Source organism: Narcine bancroftii, chromosome 10 (genome assembly GCF_036971445.1).
Source record: "Narcine bancroftii isolate sNarBan1 chromosome 10, sNarBan1.hap1, whole genome shotgun sequence".
Classification (NCBI taxonomy): domain Eukaryota; kingdom Metazoa; phylum Chordata; class Chondrichthyes; order Torpediniformes; family Narcinidae; genus Narcine; species Narcine bancroftii.
The window spans coordinates 37,100,069-37,119,664 of NC_091478.1; the positions used below are offsets into that span (position 1 = coordinate 37,100,069).

General features: G+C 42.8%; 1 protein-coding gene across 1 annotated transcript in view; it reads right to left on the bottom strand.

Annotated features, from left to right (window-relative positions):
- The window catches only part of pcdh15b (protocadherin-related 15b), a 568,726-nt gene that overhangs the window by 12,258 nt on the left and 536,872 nt on the right, over positions 1-19,596 (bottom strand). The window contains exons 31-33 of the mRNA XM_069899399.1: positions 8,588-8,609; positions 8,414-8,452; positions 8,177-8,250 (exon numbers count right to left, since the gene is read on the bottom strand). Of these exons, the coding sequence (XP_069755500.1) occupies positions 8,177-8,250; positions 8,414-8,452; positions 8,588-8,609 (135 nt within the window). The remainder of the gene's footprint in view (positions 1-8,176; positions 8,251-8,413; positions 8,453-8,587; positions 8,610-19,596) is intronic.

Consider the following 19,596-nt stretch of genomic DNA (forward strand, 5'->3'; position numbering starts at 1 on the left):
AGCAAAGCAAAAATACATAACCGACATAAGAGAAGAATGAAAAAATGCCAGCAAGCATCTGAATGAAAGGGGTGGCAAAGGAGATGATAGGTGGAAAAAGGAGAGAGAAGGCAGCAGCAATGAGGGGGAGAGGGAAGGGGTGGGCTGGGTGGGTGAAAGAACTGGAAAGGCAGGAAAAGGGGGAGGGGAAAGAAAAAGGAGTGGGACCTGGAATTGAAATGGTTGGCCACTGGGCGGTCATTGTGGTTAAGGAGAGGAAATGGGAGAAATGGTTGGGTGAGGGGGTAGTTTTTGGCTCAATGAAAGAAGACAGAGTGAAAAGGGAACACAGAGAGAGAGAGAGAGAGAGAGAGAGAGAGAAAGAGAGAGAGAGAGAGAGAGAGAGAGAGAGATAGAGAGAGAAATAGAACCAAAAGAAAGGAGACAAAAGGAAAGATGGGTGGGGTGGGGGGTGGGGAATGGATACCGGAGGTCACTGTTAATGCAATTCGGTTGGAGGGTGCCCAGATGAAATATGAGGCATTGCTCCTCCAATTTGCGAGTGGTCTCAGTCTGGTAGTACATGATACAGACATGTTGGCAAGGGAATGAGTTGTCCACCTTATTGCAGTGGACGTAGCTGAGATGCACAACAAAGCAATCCCTCAGTCTGCCTCCAGTCTCTACGATAAAGTAGATGCAATACAGATAGATTAGATGATCCCCACAGATTCACAAATTAAATGTTGCTTCAGTTGGAAGAACTATTTGGGACCCTGAATGGTGGTAAGGAAGGAAGTGTGTGGAGCACCTCCTGTGGTCACAGGGGTAGATGCCAAGGGGGCAATTGGTGGGAAGGTAGGAGTGGACAAAGGAATCATGGAGGAAGTGGTCCCTGCAAAAGGGGGAGAGAGGAGAAGGGAAGATGTGTCTGCTGGTGGGATCATGTAGTAAGTGGCGGAAATGGCAGAGGATGACACATTGGATGCAGAGACAGGTGGGCTGGTAGGGGCCAGGGCACAAGTGTGGGGAATAAAGGATATACAGGTGAGATCTGATTTGATGGCAGTAGAGGGGAAACCATGATGTTTGAAGAAGGAGGACATCTCTGATGATCTGGCATGGAAGACCTTATCCTGGGAGCGGATGCAATGGAGATGGAGGAATTGAGAGAAAGAAATGAAATCCTTACGGGGGCAACATGTGAAGCAGTGCAGTTAAGGTAGCTGTGGGAGTTGGTGGGTTTGCAGATGTCTGTTGAGACAGTGCCAAAAACTATCATCTACTCACATTGCTTTCAATCACTTGCTTACGGGAGGACTCCTCATCAACTGTCGACGTCATGTCGATTGTTCACTTTGCCATGCAATCTTGAAGAAGGATCCAGGCTTAAAACATTGATAATATATCTTAATCTCCTATGGACTCTGCAAGACCTGCTGAGTTCCTCCAGCATTTCTGTGTTTTTGCTACAATCACAGCATCTGCAGGCTTCTGTGTTTTACTCAAGAGGTAGCAGGTTAGTTAGTCACATGGGTGTCCTGGGGCTGGTCTGATCCAGAGCATCATGCAAATTTTGACTCCAGCCAGTGACATTTGACACTAATTGGCCTCAAGTTTACCAGGACTTTTGAACACCATGGTTGGTGCAGTTGGTACATTTAGACTCCATCCATCTCTGACATGTTTAGAATTTATTAACTAGTCTGTTGCAGATTGTCTATAATTTTGAGTGGATCCTAAGGATTGCATCTCTTGGTTCCTTTAGTCGCATTCACACTGCCAAGTACATGCAGGTTGAACTGGCCAAATGAACAGGTCCAGAGCGGATAATCTGGTGGTGTGAAAGGTTCCAACTGGACAGGGCGAGTAAAAATCAACCGGGCTCCGACTCTCAGTGGGATCCAAGTGTCGGAGCCCGGCCGAGTTGACTTGTGGCAGTGTGAATGGTCTACTCGAATTATCAGGTATCATTAGTGCCTGCGTGCTTGTGTCAGTCTGTCAGAGTGCAGGCGGCGGTAATGCCGGAGCATGGTAGGCTGCGCTGTGAAATATAATTGTGCAGTTGGTACAGCTGTCAGAGCGTGGCTGGCGGGGGCCATTACCTGTCAGAGCGTGGCTGGCGGGGGCCATTACCTGTCAGAGCGTGGCTGGCGGGGGCCATTACCTGTCAGAGCGTGGCTGGCGGGGGCCATTACCTGTCAGAGCGTGGCTGGCGGGGGCCATTACCTGTCAGAGCGTGGCTGGCGGGGGCCATTACCTGTCAGAGCGTGGCTGGCGGGGGCCATTACCTGTCAGAGCGTGGCTGGCGGGGGCCATTACCTGTCAGAGCGTGGCTGGCGGGGGCCATTACCTGTCAGAGCGTGGCTGGCGGGGGCCATTACCTGTCAGAGCGTGGCTGGCGGGGCCCATTACCTGTCAGAGCGTGGCTGGCGGGGCCCATTACCTGTCAGAGCGTGGCTGGCGGGGTCCATTACCTGTCAGAGCGTGGCTGGCGGGGGCCATTACCTGTCAGAGCGTGGCTGGCGGGGTTCATTACCTTGTACATGTGCTTCAAATCATCATCATAAAATACCAAATCCAATGTAATGTTCTGTAAATTGTTGTTCTCTATAGTTTAGGGAACAATGACAAGCTGCTCTGTGGGTTTGTGCTAAGTTTGAACAGTCTGAAGCCCACTGTGATAGATTTTCCCACGGTCTTTTATACTTTGAGTGCGTATGTGCTTTATTGCCGCTACGATTCCACTGCCCTGCGAGTATGTAATTCGTCACTCGTGATGTCACCACTGGAGACAGGACCCCCCTCCCCTTTAAATGCCGGTTTCCTGATGAACCAGGTAAATCATGGTGTGGTTGGAAAGACTCCCTGGGTGTAGCATGTTCGCTTCCTAGGTGGGTTGGCGGTGTGAAAGGGGGCTAAACCTCTATGTTTTCCAAACTCCCGGGTGTTCCAAATTATCAGGTTCAAGTATGACCTCCTTTTGGAGGCTAGGTCGCAACAACTGTATCAATCTGGAGCGTCAATATCAACTGCAAATTTATAATTAACTTGTACTGTGAGAGACTGAACTGATTTTGCAGCTTCCCTTAATGTCAACAGCAGACTCAGTATTTACACAACTTTTCTAATCTTAATAAACCATAGCTACTTACGTAATTTCCCTCTAATAATAAGAAAGGGTTCATTCCTTTCTTATTAATAGAGGAAAATTACACAAGGGTTCATTCTTTCATTTGCTAGATTATGCAGTGCCCCACAGAGTGCCGGCAGAGTAAATGATGATATAATCCTGACTGATTAATGTAAGGTAGTATAGGCGAGCAACATTTAGATCTAATCAACTTCACGGCATTTATTGGGGTTTAAACTACAGATAGTTTTTGATATGGAGTGAAAGTCAAATGGTAACAATTGATAAGATTGCCTGGTTATCAAGGTATTGATCGTAGCTTTCTTGCAATGGATGCAATTCCGGAATGAACTGAGTGTAACTGCAGTATGTGATTACATTCCAAACAAACTGGTGCTATGGTCATTGAACACTACATATTCCATCTTGCAACTGAAGAACTGAGGAAGCTTAAAAACTAAGTCTCTTGAAGGTTAGGAGAACATTGTATCTTTTGGTCATGTGAAAATTCTATTGTGACCAGATAATTGCAAGTGTTTAGCAAAATTTGTTCCATACATCAATCAGCCACACTATTGCTGAGCTATGATTAGCTCATTACTGAATGTAGTATAATTATTTTTTTCACCCTTTATATCGCTTCAAATTCCAATTGTAGGTTAGCTTTACTGAGGTGAAAGTCAATGTAAATAGAAGTTTAATATTGTAATATATCTAATTCCAGAAATGGATGCGCGGTATCCAGGTGCAATGCTGAAAATGAGCTTGATGCAAATCCAAAATTTGAACTTGCATGAGAAAATAGTTGCTGAATGCTTCCTGAACAATATTCTATCCGAATAGCCCTAACCTCCAATCATTTCTGGGTGGAGTTTGCACCTTTTGCGTTCCTCTGGGATTTCTGGTTTCTTCGCATATCCGAAAAGTTTGCGGGTTAGTAGATTAATTGGACTTTATAAATTGCACCTTGGTATGTGAGTGATGGAATCTGGGACTGAAAGCGGGATTATGAGGAGAATGGGCTGCAGGGAAAATTAATGGGTGAATGGAATCTCTCTGAGAAGCCTTGGATTCAATGGGCCAAAATAACTTCCTGCTACACTGTAAGGAAATGTGGAACTAAGCTTCACACCTACATGGGTTTGCTCACCTTGAAGTCTGCAATGAGGGATATGCAGGATGAGAAAGTTTTGTTGTATATGAAGACAATACTGAAAATCTTGTCACATCATACGCAGCAGGCCAAACCTCCATACAAAATATCCATTTCCTAGCATAAATAATAATCCATTTCACTTCATCAGGACGTTGCCAGGAACTAAAGGGTCTGAGTTTTGGGAGAAGATCGATAAGCTGAGCCTTTATTCTCTCGAGTGCAGGAGGCTAAAGGGTGACATTATAGAGGTTCGTAAAATAATGAGGAGCATGGATAAAGTGAATGCTCACAGACTTTTTCCAGGGCAGATGATTCTGGAACTTGAAGGAATAGGTTTCCAGCAGGGCGCAGATTTAAGAGGAACTTAAGAGGCAAATTTTCTTTTGGAGGCTGGTCCTTATCTGAGATGCTATCGGAGCAGGCACAATATCAACATTCACAAGACATTTGGGCAAATATATGGATAAGAAGGGCTAAGAAAGGTAGGCTTCAAATGTAGGGAAATGGGATGAGCACAGAATACCAATTTGGTTGGCATGGAAAAGTTGGACCAAAGATCCTGTTCTGTTCTCATCAGTCACTGAAGTTTCAAACAATTATGAGGGATCCTAATATTTGACCCTGTGGGTTCGATGTCAAGGTGGAAGAATCTCAAATGAGGATGCATTGTTAGAACACATGAGAACACTCGTTCAGAACTGAGCTTGCAAGAACATCTTCTTGCGTCCCTGGAATTTTCCATTCCCGGAAGGTGATGGAGGCAAGATCACCAGAGGTGCAGAAGGTGGAGGATGAGATAAGAAATCAGGGAACTGAGGGCTTTGGGGAACTTGTTCATGAAGCCTGGGGTAGATCAGCCATGATCATATTAAAGCATAGTCATAAAGGTCATATGCATGGAATTCAGCCCAACTTGTCCAGACTGACGAAGCTGGTCTCAATTTCCTGCATTTGTTCCATATCCATCTAAACCTTTTCTAGTCATGTGCCTGTCAAAATGTCCTTTAAATGCTACAATTGTCCCCACCTCTTCCACTTCTGGCATCTCATTCCATGTACACACCATCTTCTGTGTGATAAAGGTGCCCCTTAGGTCCCTGTAAAATCTATGACCTCAAGGTTCAGATTCCCCTACCCCTGGAAAAAGACTATGACCTTGTCTATCCCCCTCAATATTTTATACAGCTTGATAAGCTCCCCCTTCCCCCACAACCTTAGCCATATGCAGTTCAGGAAGGAAAGTTCCAACCTATCTAGCTTTCCAGTTTCTCATTATAATTCAAGCACACCAGTTCTGATAATATTGTAGAATATAGAACAGGACAGCCCTCAATGTTGTGCTGGCCCACATAATCTGACTCCATAATCAATCTAAATCTTACCTCCCTCACATCCCAAACCCTCCATTTCTCTTACACTTAGGCACGCATCTAAACGCCCTTTGACACAGGGAGGGGGAGTCATTGCTGTCCTGGCAGTGTAATATAAAATACAACCACTTAATGTTCAAGATAAAAATGCTCCGACAAGAACACTGCACTGGAGCTGCAAGTAAGCCTGAGGTAATATCTTCTGTTTTCTCAATGTTACCATCAATATAATCTTAAATAATTTAGCAACAGGAGTTGGGGGCAACTTTTAACCTCAGCTCAAAGATGGCTTAAAGTTGTCCAAGGCAACCAGTGAGGAGATTAACACTGAGTTCAGATCTCGCTTGAACTCCATTGAATTGCTGTTTAAAGTTGGCAGTCTAGGATAGCAGATTGCTGTCCTGTTTTTGCCTATATCCTGTAATTAGATCCAAAGAACTGCAGAAAGCTACAACCCAGAAACAGGCCTTTCAGCCTGAACTATTATTTTGTCTAGTCCCAATGACTTGCACCCAGACCATGGCCCTCTATACCCTGTAACTCAGCTCCTCAAGTCCCAGCAACATCCTTGTAAATTTTCTCTGGACTCGTCCATATCTTTCCAGCAGTTAGATGACCACAACTGCACAGAATTCTCCAAATTTGTCCTCACCAATGTCTTATACAACTTTATCATAACATCTCGACTCATATTCAATATTTTGATTTATGAAGGTAAATATGCCAAAGACTCTCTTATCTACCTGTGACACCACTTTCAGGGAGTAAGCACCTGTAGTCACAGTCCCTTTGTTCTACTGCACTCCACAGTGCCCCAACATTTATCATGCATGTCCTACCTTGGTTAATCTTCCCAAAGTGTAACAAACACCTCACACTTCTCAGCATTAAATTCCATCTGTCATTTTGCAGCCCAGTTTTCCAGCTTCAGTTTCAGATCCCTGCTGCTCAAGAGTCTTTTTTGATGTTCACCGCACCTTCAATCTTTGTGTCATCTGCAAACTTGCTGATTCAATTTACCCCATGATCATGCGGATCATTGATATGAAATGGAGAGAGGGACACAGAAGTGGGGACAGAAGTTGGAAGCAAAACTCAACTCAACTTTTGTCTGGAAGCGACTTTGAAGATTATTGGCTATGCTGTTGTTTCTAAGCTTTGAAACCATTGTAGGAGCCCAACAACCAGCTGAAAGTGCATCTTTGAGGAGCCTGTTAGATGATATGATTGAGAATCATGGGCCTACCTGAAATCTGATGGCAAATAATAATCCGAAGAGCTCACCAGAGTTTGCTTTCCCTTGTCTGGATTTTAAGTAAATGGTGGGCAGCTCAACATTAATATCCACTGTTTTATTTTATAAGATGATTTCACTGAATGAAGAACATGATTTTTAACAGTTAAAAAGCAAAATTACGGCTGTTAATTAAGTTTAATGAGGGGGGTAATGTGGGAGCCTAGTCAGAAGTCACCTCACCTGTCAATTGAGGATGAGCACACACCTTGTGATTGGCTCTCTTGAACACTTTACCACACTTGAGCAGAGCATACCTGAGCCGGCCCCTATGGCCGGCTGCGGTATAAAGCCCGCCAAGAGGAGCACTACTTTCTCTTTTCCTCTGGGAACAAACCCTAGTTCCACTCCAGGTTGTGAGCTGTGGGTGACACTGCAGAGTCAATTATAAGGTTTATGCCAGTACATGGTGGGGGGCTATTTTGATGCATACCTGAGAAGGACAGTAGTGCCTTATGTGGTGAACTGCTGTATTTCTGATTACCTGGTTCCGCCCCGTTCTGTGACTGTACCTGTGGCCCCTCCCCCTTGTGACCTTGCATAAAGCCTCGAACACCTTGACCCTTCCCATGAAAGCCCAGGTCACGGCAGAGGGTGAGGACCCTGACCATTGAGAATAAAAGCCTGTAAATCAGTGACTCAGTCTCAGCCTCTCAAGTTATTTACTGTGTGTCACCTTATTCGGAATTATCAGTGTAATTACATTTCATAGTTAATTGGGATAGCATGCCTGCTCATCAGGGAAGGGTGATGGCTTCTGTTTGTTTTATCCCCATGTTTAGCTGTGAGAATTGCGCTTGGGAGTAATCTGCCGGGAATAGTGAGTACTGGAAATAGTAAGTAGCTGCATCCGAGGCATGCGAAGTCTGTGTAGTTTCTGTGTGTGTGTGTGTGTGTGTGTGTGTGTGTGTGTGTGTGTGTGTGTGTGTGTGTGTGTGTGTGTGTGTGTGTGTGTGTGTGTGTGAGAGAGAGAGATTTCTGTTGCGTCTCCTCCCCCCACCCCGCATGTGTAAATAAAGATCCTTGTTTGTGTTTAAACTTTGTTCAGACTCATCACTTCTTGGACCTCTGAACATGTTCTGCACATCACCTTAAGTCAGTTTTGATTTGTAGAGCTTTGACTTAGATAGTGCAACCAGAGGATCAACTACTTATTTCAATAATTTACAGTATGTGATGGATTAATGCGTAAATACATTTGATATACAGCTAAAGATTTTTAAGAACTTCACAAAAAGGCTTACCCAGGCTCATAATTATAATAATCCTGTGCATAGTAGTCTTGGCCAGGATCAATGCCTGATTCCATTGAGAGTTCCTGCCAATCAAATAGGCAACATAATGAGCATTCATATTCATGTATCACTGAATCAATCCTTAATCAAGACAGGTAATTGAATAGTACTCTTTCAGAAAGTAGATACATAGATAAATATAAGAATATTGTAATTAATTATTAACACATGGACAGATTATTGTACCTCAGGTCTGAGAAGCGAAGGCCTCAGTAATTGCTGTTGCTGCAAGGAAGTAGTAAGAAGAAAAGAAAAAAAAGAGCAGGAGGTGGTAAGAGAGATAAACGCTGGATTTTCTTTGGAAGATTTTTAAACATTTTAAGTACATGTATAAAGATGATGAAATGTGATCATCCTTACCTCCTGCTGTCCATATCCCCTCCTGGAAAGAATTAGACACAAATAATTTTTAACACGACATTTAGTGTTAATTTGAAGTCATGATAGAGATAACAAGGTTCTGTAGTTATTAACCAATAACTTTTACATTAAACTTTACTTCAGCAATCATGGCTGTAAGTCTCTCCAGTGAAAATAATCACTTGTGTCTTAATTCGAAGTACAAACTGGGTCAAAACTGCTTGTGAGATAATTAGCACTGCAAACTATTTATCCAAACAATTTATAATCTATGAATGCCAGCTTAGTTTGCTTTACATTTAAAAAAAGGTGATTTAAACATGGAATTATTTGATGGTTCTATTTAAACTGTTTAATAGCAGAACCCAAATTATATGAATCTTGGCAAATTCCATTTATAGATTAGCCTCAAGCAATCTCTGTAATATGCAATGAGTATAAAGTTCTCTTCATTTGGTCCTGGACTGTAATATAGATTTGTTAATGCAGTATTGCACTGACATTATAGGGGACATTGTATAAAATTATTGAATGCTAGTTTCCATACAACAAAATACCACACGATTGAATAAATATTCAATTGTAAGCATAGCAAATATGTACAAATGAGGAATGATTCCAGTGGTTTTCAACCTTTTTCTTTCCACTCATATACCACCTTAAGTAGGCCCTATGCCATACGTGCTCTGTAGTTAGTAAGGGACAACAGACTCGCCAAGGCAAATAGCGCCTTTGGAAGACTACACAAAAGAGTCCGGAAAAACAACCAACTGAAAAACCTCACAAAGATTAGCGTATACAGAGCCGTTGTCATACCCACACTCCTTTTCAGCTCTGAATCATGGGTCCTTTACCGGCATCACCTACGGCTCCTAGAACGCTTCCACCAGCGTTGTCTCCGCTCCATCCTCAACATTCATTGGAGCGACTTCATCTCCATCATCGAAGTACTCGAGATGGCAGAGGCCGACAGCATCGAATCCACGCTGCTGAAGATCCAACTGCACTGGGTAGGTCACGTCTCCAGAATGGAGGACCATCGCCTTCCCAAGATCATGTTATATGGCGAGCTCTCCACTGGCCACCGTGACAGAGGTGCACCAAAGAAGAGGGACAAGGACTGCCTAAAGAAAGCTCTTGGTGCCTGCCACATTGACCACCACCAGTGGGCTGATATCGCCTCAAACTGTTCATCTTGGCGCCTCACAGTTTGGCGGGCAGCAACCTCCTTTGAAGAAGACCGCAGAGCCCACCTCACTGTCAAAAGACAAAGGAGGAAAAACCCAACACCCAACCCCAACCAACCAATGTTCCCTTGCAACCGCTGCAACCGTGTCTGCCTGTCTCGCATCGGGCTTGTCAGCCACAAACGAGCCTGCAGCTGACGTGGACATTACCCCTCCATAAATCTTTGTCCGCGAAGCCAAGCCAAAGAAAGAAAAATGTGGGTGGAAATAAGAAATTTGAAAACCACTGTTTTAATCGGACCTAATTGACATGGTTTCATAGCTCCAAAGGAAATGAGCCAAAATGAGGGTTAGGGTTAGATTATTCTACAAGGAGTATTTTCAGTGGAAAGTTAAGGATCCTGATTTTGAAGCATAATGTCTTTAGCGCTTTTGAAAACAATCACACATGGAATAGAAATATTCTTAATCTTGAAAATACTGAACCGTTGTTGCATGTAATGTGAACAACCAAGAAAATGCAAAGCAACTTCTCAGGAAATCACAAATCACCCCAATTTAAATAGCAATCTGCAATCCACTGCTGTGATTTACATCTAAAAGGAAGAAGAAAAAGCATGCACAATAGAGTCATGCCAAATAATTCAGGGAAAAACATTTTGGTGATCTGGAAAGGGACATAATGATTGATGGTTTGCTGTCAAGAATGAAATCCCTATCTGCATAGGCTCAAATTTCTAATTCAGCGTGAGCATATGATGGATCAAAACCAAATTATTTCAATTGTCCTCTGATGCTAAAGTAATGAGGAATTAATATGTAGATTTATCAAGGGGATAATTTGAGGTTTACAAAAAGGCTACTTAATACTATCTTACATCTGCCATCTCAAACAGTGATGCATTTCATTTGTTTGCAAGGCTAAAGCAGACTATTTTATTATGTAACCAAAGCACAAGGCATTAAGGACATTTAATTTTGTACTTTGATGATTAACCACCAATCAGACTTTAACCCTTCACTGTTAAGACGGAAATAAACTCAATAGGCAGCTCAAGTGAACTAATATTATTCAGTGTTTTGTAAAAAAAGATTGTCAGAGGATCAGGAATTTACCCACTGTTATTGGTGGTTCTGAAAAGGAGAACTTGGATCAGGATTATACAGAGATCCCGCAATACTGCCATAAAGAAGACCCATCCTTAAGCCGTCTTTGCTTTTTTACACTGAACCAAACAATGCCAGCTTAATGGTGCCCCAGTGTGTCATTTTACCAAGCATGGCTACATTCCGGAAGCAAAAGAGGCATCCTGTGAGGCACAACAGTGCTCTCCCTTTTTATACAGACGCCGATCGCCCCGTGACTACCTCTGCTGTTGGCTTAAAGGTGGGACTACAATGACCCCCATTCCATGTTCGTACCTTTTACACAGAACAGCGTGGAGCATTAAAGGTGCAATATTCACGCCTTGAAGAGGCTGTGTAAAAGGGGCCATTGAAAGGATTTTAGGAGTGGTATATTTATGGGAGATTTTTTTTCAAGGGACAAATTACATTGGAGAATCAAGAAAGGTAGCTGTCATTTGACAAATTTGCTTCAAAAAGAATGAAAATATAAATGAAAATTGAGAGGCAGAACTGTAATGCTAAGCAGGGTATTGAAAGTTTTAAAGGAAGAAAGATTAATTGTGAAGGGATGAAGCCAGATGTGAGAACTCAACTATCGTTGTTTCAGAAGGATTGAAGAATAGATTCAAATTTGTATAAAAGCAAACAGTGTATCAAAGCAGTAGGGATGAAGGGAAGAGGATACAGGATTTGATTTAGCTACAGCATTGGGGTAAAGGAGCAGCATTCTGAGAAACATATTGGCAATCATATATCAGATCAGCACTTTTCAGATGATGTATAATTTGAGAATGAATACATTTGGGTAATAAAGTCCAATAAATTATTCACAATTTTTGCTCATAAATCACCTTTAAAACAGACAATGTTTCTGCAGGATTTACCACAGAAATAAGAAACAGTGACATACATTGAGCAGGAGATTCCTTCAGGGAAAGACTATGTTATTATAGTAGGCTCGCTAAATCAGAAAAAGGATTTCAAAAGAGGAGAGTAGTGAGCAGGGTACCTAATGGCATTACAACAGGTTGATGGCAAGCGGTACCTGGTGAAATCACACCACAAATCAAAGCATGGGAAATATTATTGGAAAATTGATTGGCAAACTCATGTGAAGCAAGGCCAGAAATGGTCACAAGTGCAGGAAAGCTGAATGTAAGAATGCATGAAATAGAAGCAGGATTTTTTTTTGTTGAGATCCTGGACATTGTTGGAATGGTCAAAGTTTACTATCATCTACCATTCATTGTTTGCCCCTGGTTGTGGGTCAACATCATTAACTGCAGCAGACTTTCTGCGCAGGCACTTCCACATCGCGATGGTGGAGGGACTTTCAGAATTTAGACCCAGTGACAATGAGGAGCAGTGATATATTTCTAAGTTGGGATGATTTGCAACCAGGAGTGGAGCATAATAGATAGTGGTATTCTCATTCTCCTTACTCTTTGGTCCTCCTCAAGGATGTGCACTCAGTCCACTACTGTACGCCCTCCACACCCAAAATATTCCAAGTATAAGTTCTTCACTACAAATCTCAAAGTCACAAGTCGGTTATCAAGCAACCACAAGACAGAATGCAGGAAGGAGACTGTAAGACAAGAGACATTGTGCCAAGGTAACAATTTCTTCCTTAACATCAGTAAAATGAAGGCGATGACATGGACTCCAAGAGAGGGGCAGAGACCACACCCCTGTCCACATCAATGGTGCTGATAAGGAAACTGTAAAAAGAAGAGGTACAAGGACTGCCTAAAGAAATCTCTTGGTGCCTGCCACATTGACCACTGCCAGTGGGCTGATATCGCCTCAAACCGTGCATCTTGGCACCTCACAGTTCGGCGGGCAGCAACCTCCTTTGAAGAAGACCGCAGAGCCCACCTCACTGACAAAAGACAAAGGAGGAAAAACCCAACACCCAACCCCAACCAACCAATTTTCCCCTGCAACCGCTGCAACCGTGTCTGCCTGTCCCGCATCGGACTTGTCAGCCACAATCGAGCCTGCAGCTGACATGGACTTTTACCCCCTCCGTAAATCTTCGTCCGCGAAGCCAAGCCAAAAAGAAAGAAATAGAGTCAAGCATTTCAGAATAAAAAAAGACTAATCATGGTGTTTTTTTTAACCATGGAAAGTAGAGGCATGGGTATGCTTTTGTGACCACACAATGGCTGCAAAAGCATACCAAAATGCCTTCTGAGAGTCTGCATCTATGGAGGGCAAGAGACAAAGTTCAAATTTATCATCGGAGCACTTATGATATCATATACAACCCTGTGATTTATATTTATTAAGTTCAGTGTGTCCTCCTTGTCCCCCAAGAACTTCTTTTGGTGCAACATTGAAAGCATTCTTTCTGGGTGCATCAGAGCTGCTCCACTCAAGATTGGAAGGAACTGCTGGAGGAAATGAATGTAGGTCAGTACAATCAGCAAATTTCCCTCCTCTCCATGGACTCCATCCTTGGAAAGGCAGCGTGGAGCATTAAAGGTGCAATATTCACGCCTTGAAGATGGACCACAGCAAAGCATTTCTCACTGTACCAGCAGTAAGATGACAAATAAATTCTAAAATTATTTACCTTGGTGACAGAGGTTAGGAACTGCTGTTGGTGTCACCCATGTGACTAATTGTAGAAAATGTTGTAAGAGCACACACTGGAGAATGAATAAAGAAGTTTACTTTATCCTGCATGATTTCAGCTTCTCAAATGTTATTCATCCAGGCAAGTGAAGGGTATTCTATCGCCCTCCAGACTTGTGCCTTGCAGGTGGTGGAAAGTCTTCAGGACGTTAGGAAATGCGTCACTCATCACTGGATTTCCAACCTTTGCCCAGTGTTTGCAGCAGTTTGTGCAGTTGGATTTCTGGTCAATGGCTATCCCCACTGTATTCAATTTGGGGGGGGGAAATCTTGACAATGGCGAGGTGGATAATTTTCTCTATTGTTAGAGGTAGTCCTTTTGTCTAGGTCTTAAACTTTCATCAGCGAATATCCCGACCTTTGAGCAAATAATAAGCTGCTGAAGGAACTTAAGGGGTAGTCAACGTCCATGGGTCGAAATTTTGAGTCAAGACCTTGAATCGAGACTAAAGTATGACAGTACGATAACAAGTGAATCAAGTGAAGGAAGCTGAGGAGGAGCTGACAGGATGTTGGACAGAAAGTGTGAACTTCTAACCTTGGGATGGATGAAAGGTCGTTGATGAAGCGGCTGAAGATAGTTGGACCTGGGATAATGCCAGGAAGAACTCCTGTCCTGATCACCTATTGTTCATGACCACTTTCCTTTGCACAGGTTCATTTAATTTTTAAATTAAATTAATTTTTTAAAAAGATTTAGACATACAGCATGGTAACAGACCATTTTGACCCATGAGCCCATGCTCAATGATCCAGACAGCCCAGGATTATTTCTGTCATCAGGAAAGTGGTATAGGTGCCAAATGACTCATACCACCAGGTTCATGGGTTTTTTTAATCCCTCCACCTTCAGACTACATCATAGGCCCATTTAAGGATGCATACATTGCAGATTATTTATGACTGAACATATATTTCTATTTTTCTGTACTGCAGTTTGTTTACATTTCATTCTTTATTCACATCTCTCTCTTTTATGTACATTCTATAGCTTCCTTCCTGAGACAATTTTTTTAAACAACCGACAGGTAAAAATAAATCACAGGGTTTCTTGTGAAATCATGTATGTGCTCCGACAATAAATTTGAACTTTGTCTCTTGCCCTCCATAGATGCAGACTGACCAGCTGAATTCCACCAACAGTGTGTGTTTTGATTCAGGTTCCAACACCCCCATTCTCTTGTTCCTCGATGAATAAGTAGCTGACATGCTTTCCAGCACCGTCACCTTGCTGCTGATCGAGAGTTGACCAGTTGGATGCTAATTAGACGGATTGGAGTATGAAAAGGATGCACAATGTGACATCCAAATTTGATGTCTAGATCAGAGCAAGCCAATCGATATAATTTTATCCTATCTTAATGCAACAGTTGCAGTACAATTGATTGGCTTGCTAAGCTGCTTTAGAAGCCATATAAAAGACGACTACATTGGTTGCTCTGGAAGTACATGATGACAGGCTGGTCTGGACTCCAAACCAACCAAACTATATGCATCCAGCCCAAGCCAATTCAATAATAGTGAATCAGTGGCCATGACAGAAATGAGAAAAAAAAAATCTGCAGGAGCTAGCAAGCAGATCATCTGGCATATGTGGAGAGAGAGAGAGACATGGGAGGCTAAATCAAATGATGTGAGAGCAATAATGCGAGTCTCAATATGGACAAGACAAAGGAAATGATTGTCGGCTTCAGATGAAAGTCTATCACTCTCTACTGCACATTAATGCCTCTCTTGTGGAGAGAGCGGAGAGCACAAAGTTCCTTGCTGTGCATATTAAAGATGATGAATCCTGGATCAATGACACCTGCTCATTAGTCAGTGCTTACACCTCCTAATGAGGTTGAGGAGGGCAAGGCTACTATCCCCCATCTTGACAACATTTTACATGAGCATAATTGAGAATGTCTTGTTTGGCTGCTTCATTGTGCGGTATGGTAGATGTTAAGAATCAGACCATTAGTCATTACTGAGGACCATCAAAATGCTGAGAAGATCACTGAGGTTTTCCTATTGATGACATTCATTGGTAGCGTGGCTTAAACCAGGCTCAAAGACTTGATGAGGATTTCTGCTATCTACCACACAGTATCCTTGAGTAACTACCATCAGGAAGGGGGTACAGGAACATCAAAATCAGGACTGTCACTTCTTCCCAGGCTGTGAGATTAATGAACCTGTAACCTTGGGTCAGATAAATGAATGAGCAAATTATTCTAAAATACATGGATATCTTGATGTATATAGGCGATTATTATGTGCTCTGCATTGTGTGTGTATGTGAGTGTACTATGGTTTGCAGCAATTCTGCTTCATCTGGTTCTGTGTTCAGTCAGATGATAATAAACGTGAACATAATCCTGAGAAACAGTTGCAGGTCTTACATCCGGACTTGTACAAGTTAGGAAAAGAGTTTGTTTTGAGTTGCAGAGATGAGATACTTTGGCTAAGGGATCACCAAGAGGGTGATGACTGAGAGAATGAGTGATGCATGTCAGGGTTCCGGCTCAGGGAAGAGAGTAATTCATTGCAGCTGAACTGTCTGGAGTAGTAGACGGAAGGAATGAGCCAGAACTGAGGAAAGGGAAACATAAAATAATAGCATAAATGTGGAATATATAATACTGCAATTCCCAGAATATGAAAGTTGGAAATACTTGGAAAGTAAGGTGGCATTTTCAGAGAGAGTAAAACAAAGTAAACACTGCTGGTTGATGATCCTCTCTTGTTTACTACTCCATCTCTGCCATTCTCATAGCACCTTCCCCTGAAACCAGAGCAGATGCAATACTTCACCTTACACTTCTTCCTTTCCCACCATTCTGGGATCCAAATGTGTGAAGCAAAGATTCACTTGTACCTCTTCCAATTTCACATCCTGCATTCTGTGCTCACCATCTGGTTTCCTCTGCACAGCATCAACCAATACAGACTGGGTAACATCTATAGAGAACACTGCTGTTCAGTCCACAAGCATCAAGTTGGGCTTTCAATTTCCAATCAATTTAATTCTCCATTTCACTCTCACTGAGACCACTCTGTCTTTTGCTTCCTATACTGTTCCAACAAAGTTCTACATTAGCCCAAGGAACAGAATGTCATCCTTCATCCAGGCATGTTCCACTTCCTTCAGGACTCAGTATGTTTTATTTCTATTTATTGTAATTTTTGATAAAGGGTAATTATTTATTTCTCATGTACACACACACACACACACACACACACACACACACACACACACACACACACACACACACACACACACACACACACACACACACACACACACACACACACACACACACACACACACACACACACACACACAACCATTAAACTTAAAAGGCCTCAACCTCATTCACAGATAACATTGAAATTGAGTCACTCTCACGTGCAATAAGATCACTTCTTCCTCCCCCCCCCCTCTTAATTTAGAAAAATCTCTGACAAATACAAGAGACTCAGAGTAAGAGGTCAAGAAAGGTGACCTTCTCATGTGAAAGGCCACATTAGGCTGAGGGAGACGTCCTCCACTTCGTGGACAGAGAATTACACAAAGGTGCAAACTGCCCCTAGTACAGCAACTCAAGGAAATCTAATAGGTGTGCCCATTGATAATGCCATCTGAATTGATTTACTGTTGATAACATCCCTGCAATGTTTTCTGTACTACATGCGACTATTAGGATGCAGCTTATAGGTCTACTGACCTGACTTTGGAAAATATGATGAGAGTTGCTCTGTGTCCAGCTTATCATAACATGATGGCAGTAAACAGGACAAACATGTGTTGATGGAAGAGCAGAAGGGAAAATTTGTGGGTTGCTAACTTTAGCCCATTGTAGTGCCTGTCACCACACAGCACCTCTTGAGAGATAGGATCAATGGGGATGAGCAGGTTGTGGGATGGTTGGCACAGGGAGATACAACACACTGGCACCAGGGGAATGGAATCTGGCTCAGTGAACTGTCAATGTGGGGGTGAGGAAGACCAGAACACATGCCCATAAATTGCATAGGACACAATGAGGAATTAGTTAGTTTTCTGGTACAGCCTGATGCTGCTGTGCATGTCTGGTTCTGGCAAAAGACCAAGACGTCTATTCCTACGTTCTCAGAAGTTGTTGTGCAGGACCAGAAGACCTGGATCTGGTGTGCTTTTTTTTTCTTTTTTGGCAGGAGTTTGGGGCCAATTCCATCACACGGCATCCACCGGTCCAAGTGACAGGAGGCATAGATGGAGGCCACACAACGCCTTTCAGCTCCTGCCCACTCGCACCCTGCCACAAGGGAGGAGTCTGATATCCTTGTGGAACAGAGACCTGCCACTCGTGTACAGGTTGCCGCTCTTCTTGGATGCACGAGCGGCTTCTCGCTCTCCAGGACCAAAGGGGTGCTGCTTGTGAGCTGCCAGATGTTCTCACTGAGGAGAGGATAGCTGCACAAGAGTTTGTGGCGATCCAGCAAGAGCGTGCAGCTTCCCTTCTCGAGCAGGAATACTTGTACTGCAACCCTGATCCCAGTAGGAGCAGGGAATGTGGATCCTCCTCTCGCTCCAACAATTTACACCCCTCACCAATGGAGACTTCTGGACAAACTTCACAGAGAGTCTGAAGAACAGAAGGAAGGCAGCAGATACCAGGATTCGGGGTCTGGCAGCCAAGTTACATCTGTGTCTGGTGTCTGGTGGTTAGAATACACCTGAGAACCTGAGAACCTACCCATCTTACTGAGAGGCCACCTGGGATTCATATTTGTGATACGGATGATCCCATTTACCGAACACCACAGCATAGACAGCACACTCACCTGTACATCACTCCCAGCTATTCCAGACTGCCAGGGTAGAAGCCTGGCGCATTTGGGGCAAAACTTCTTCTGGTCATCATTTTACATGGATTCAAAGTGAAAGAGTGCTGCCTTCCAATAACTAGACTGCAGTCTGATAGGGGACAGTGCAATGCAGTGCTCACAAATCAAAACACCACCAAAAAGCCGTGCAAATTAAAAGCTTTGATGTTGTTGAAATGAAAAGGCAAATAATATGATTTTCCATATGTGTGATATTTGATGTTGCTTATTATCAACGATTGTCGAGACACTTGCAAGTTGGAATGTGTCCTCAGAGTTTTCTGAGCAGTGTTAAATCACTGCTTTGGCAATGCTGCCTTCTCTGAGATAAGAAGCTCCAGGAAAACCTGGATTATCCATGGATGGTGAGGGATGATATATATTAAATATGATACCCGATTATAAGGAAACACATAAGTGCAAAATAATTAAAGAGCTTGCAAATCTGTTACGATACTTGGGCAATATTTAAGTATGCTCTTCAATGAGAAGAATGTTCCAATCTTGCGATTCTTCCTCCCCCCCCCCCCCCCCCCATGATATTTGTGATAATCTTTGCAGGAGGACTGTAAAGACCAACTGACGAGGACATTATGGACATCCTTTACACATTCTGCAGTAGTCCATTGTCCCCAGGGTTTCAAGTCAGCCACATATGTTCTTGTGCTGTAATGATCAACATTAACATATCTTTATTTTCTGATGAGCGGGAACTTTGCATAAAGAATTGTCTGTCACATAAAAATACCTTTTCTTCAAGATTTCACGTGCAAATTTGGAACTCAAATACATTGGACTGTAATGCAGCAGATCCTCTCAACCCCATTCTCCTGTTTTTTTCCCCATAGAAGGAAAGGGGCAAGTGTGGAAAAAAAATGCATTGAACAAACATTAGGGTTTGTGCCTGAAGTTTGGAAGATCATTGATTTCACCTGATTGTTGTGAAAGGTGATGCTTCTTCTATTGCAAATTCATCACAACTGCCCCATTGTGTGCTTTAACTCAATAGGTACAATGTCCTCAAATGTTTCAATGAGAGTTCACTTACTGTTGAAAGCCTCCGTCTTTTATGGTCTTGAAATGTATTTTCTCAGTTCACTTCCTTGGCCACGGTACGACAATTGAATCAATTTATTGCAGCTTGTATTCTAAGCTCCACATGCTATGATAGAGACTGTTCATTGATGTAAACTGCAGTCTAAA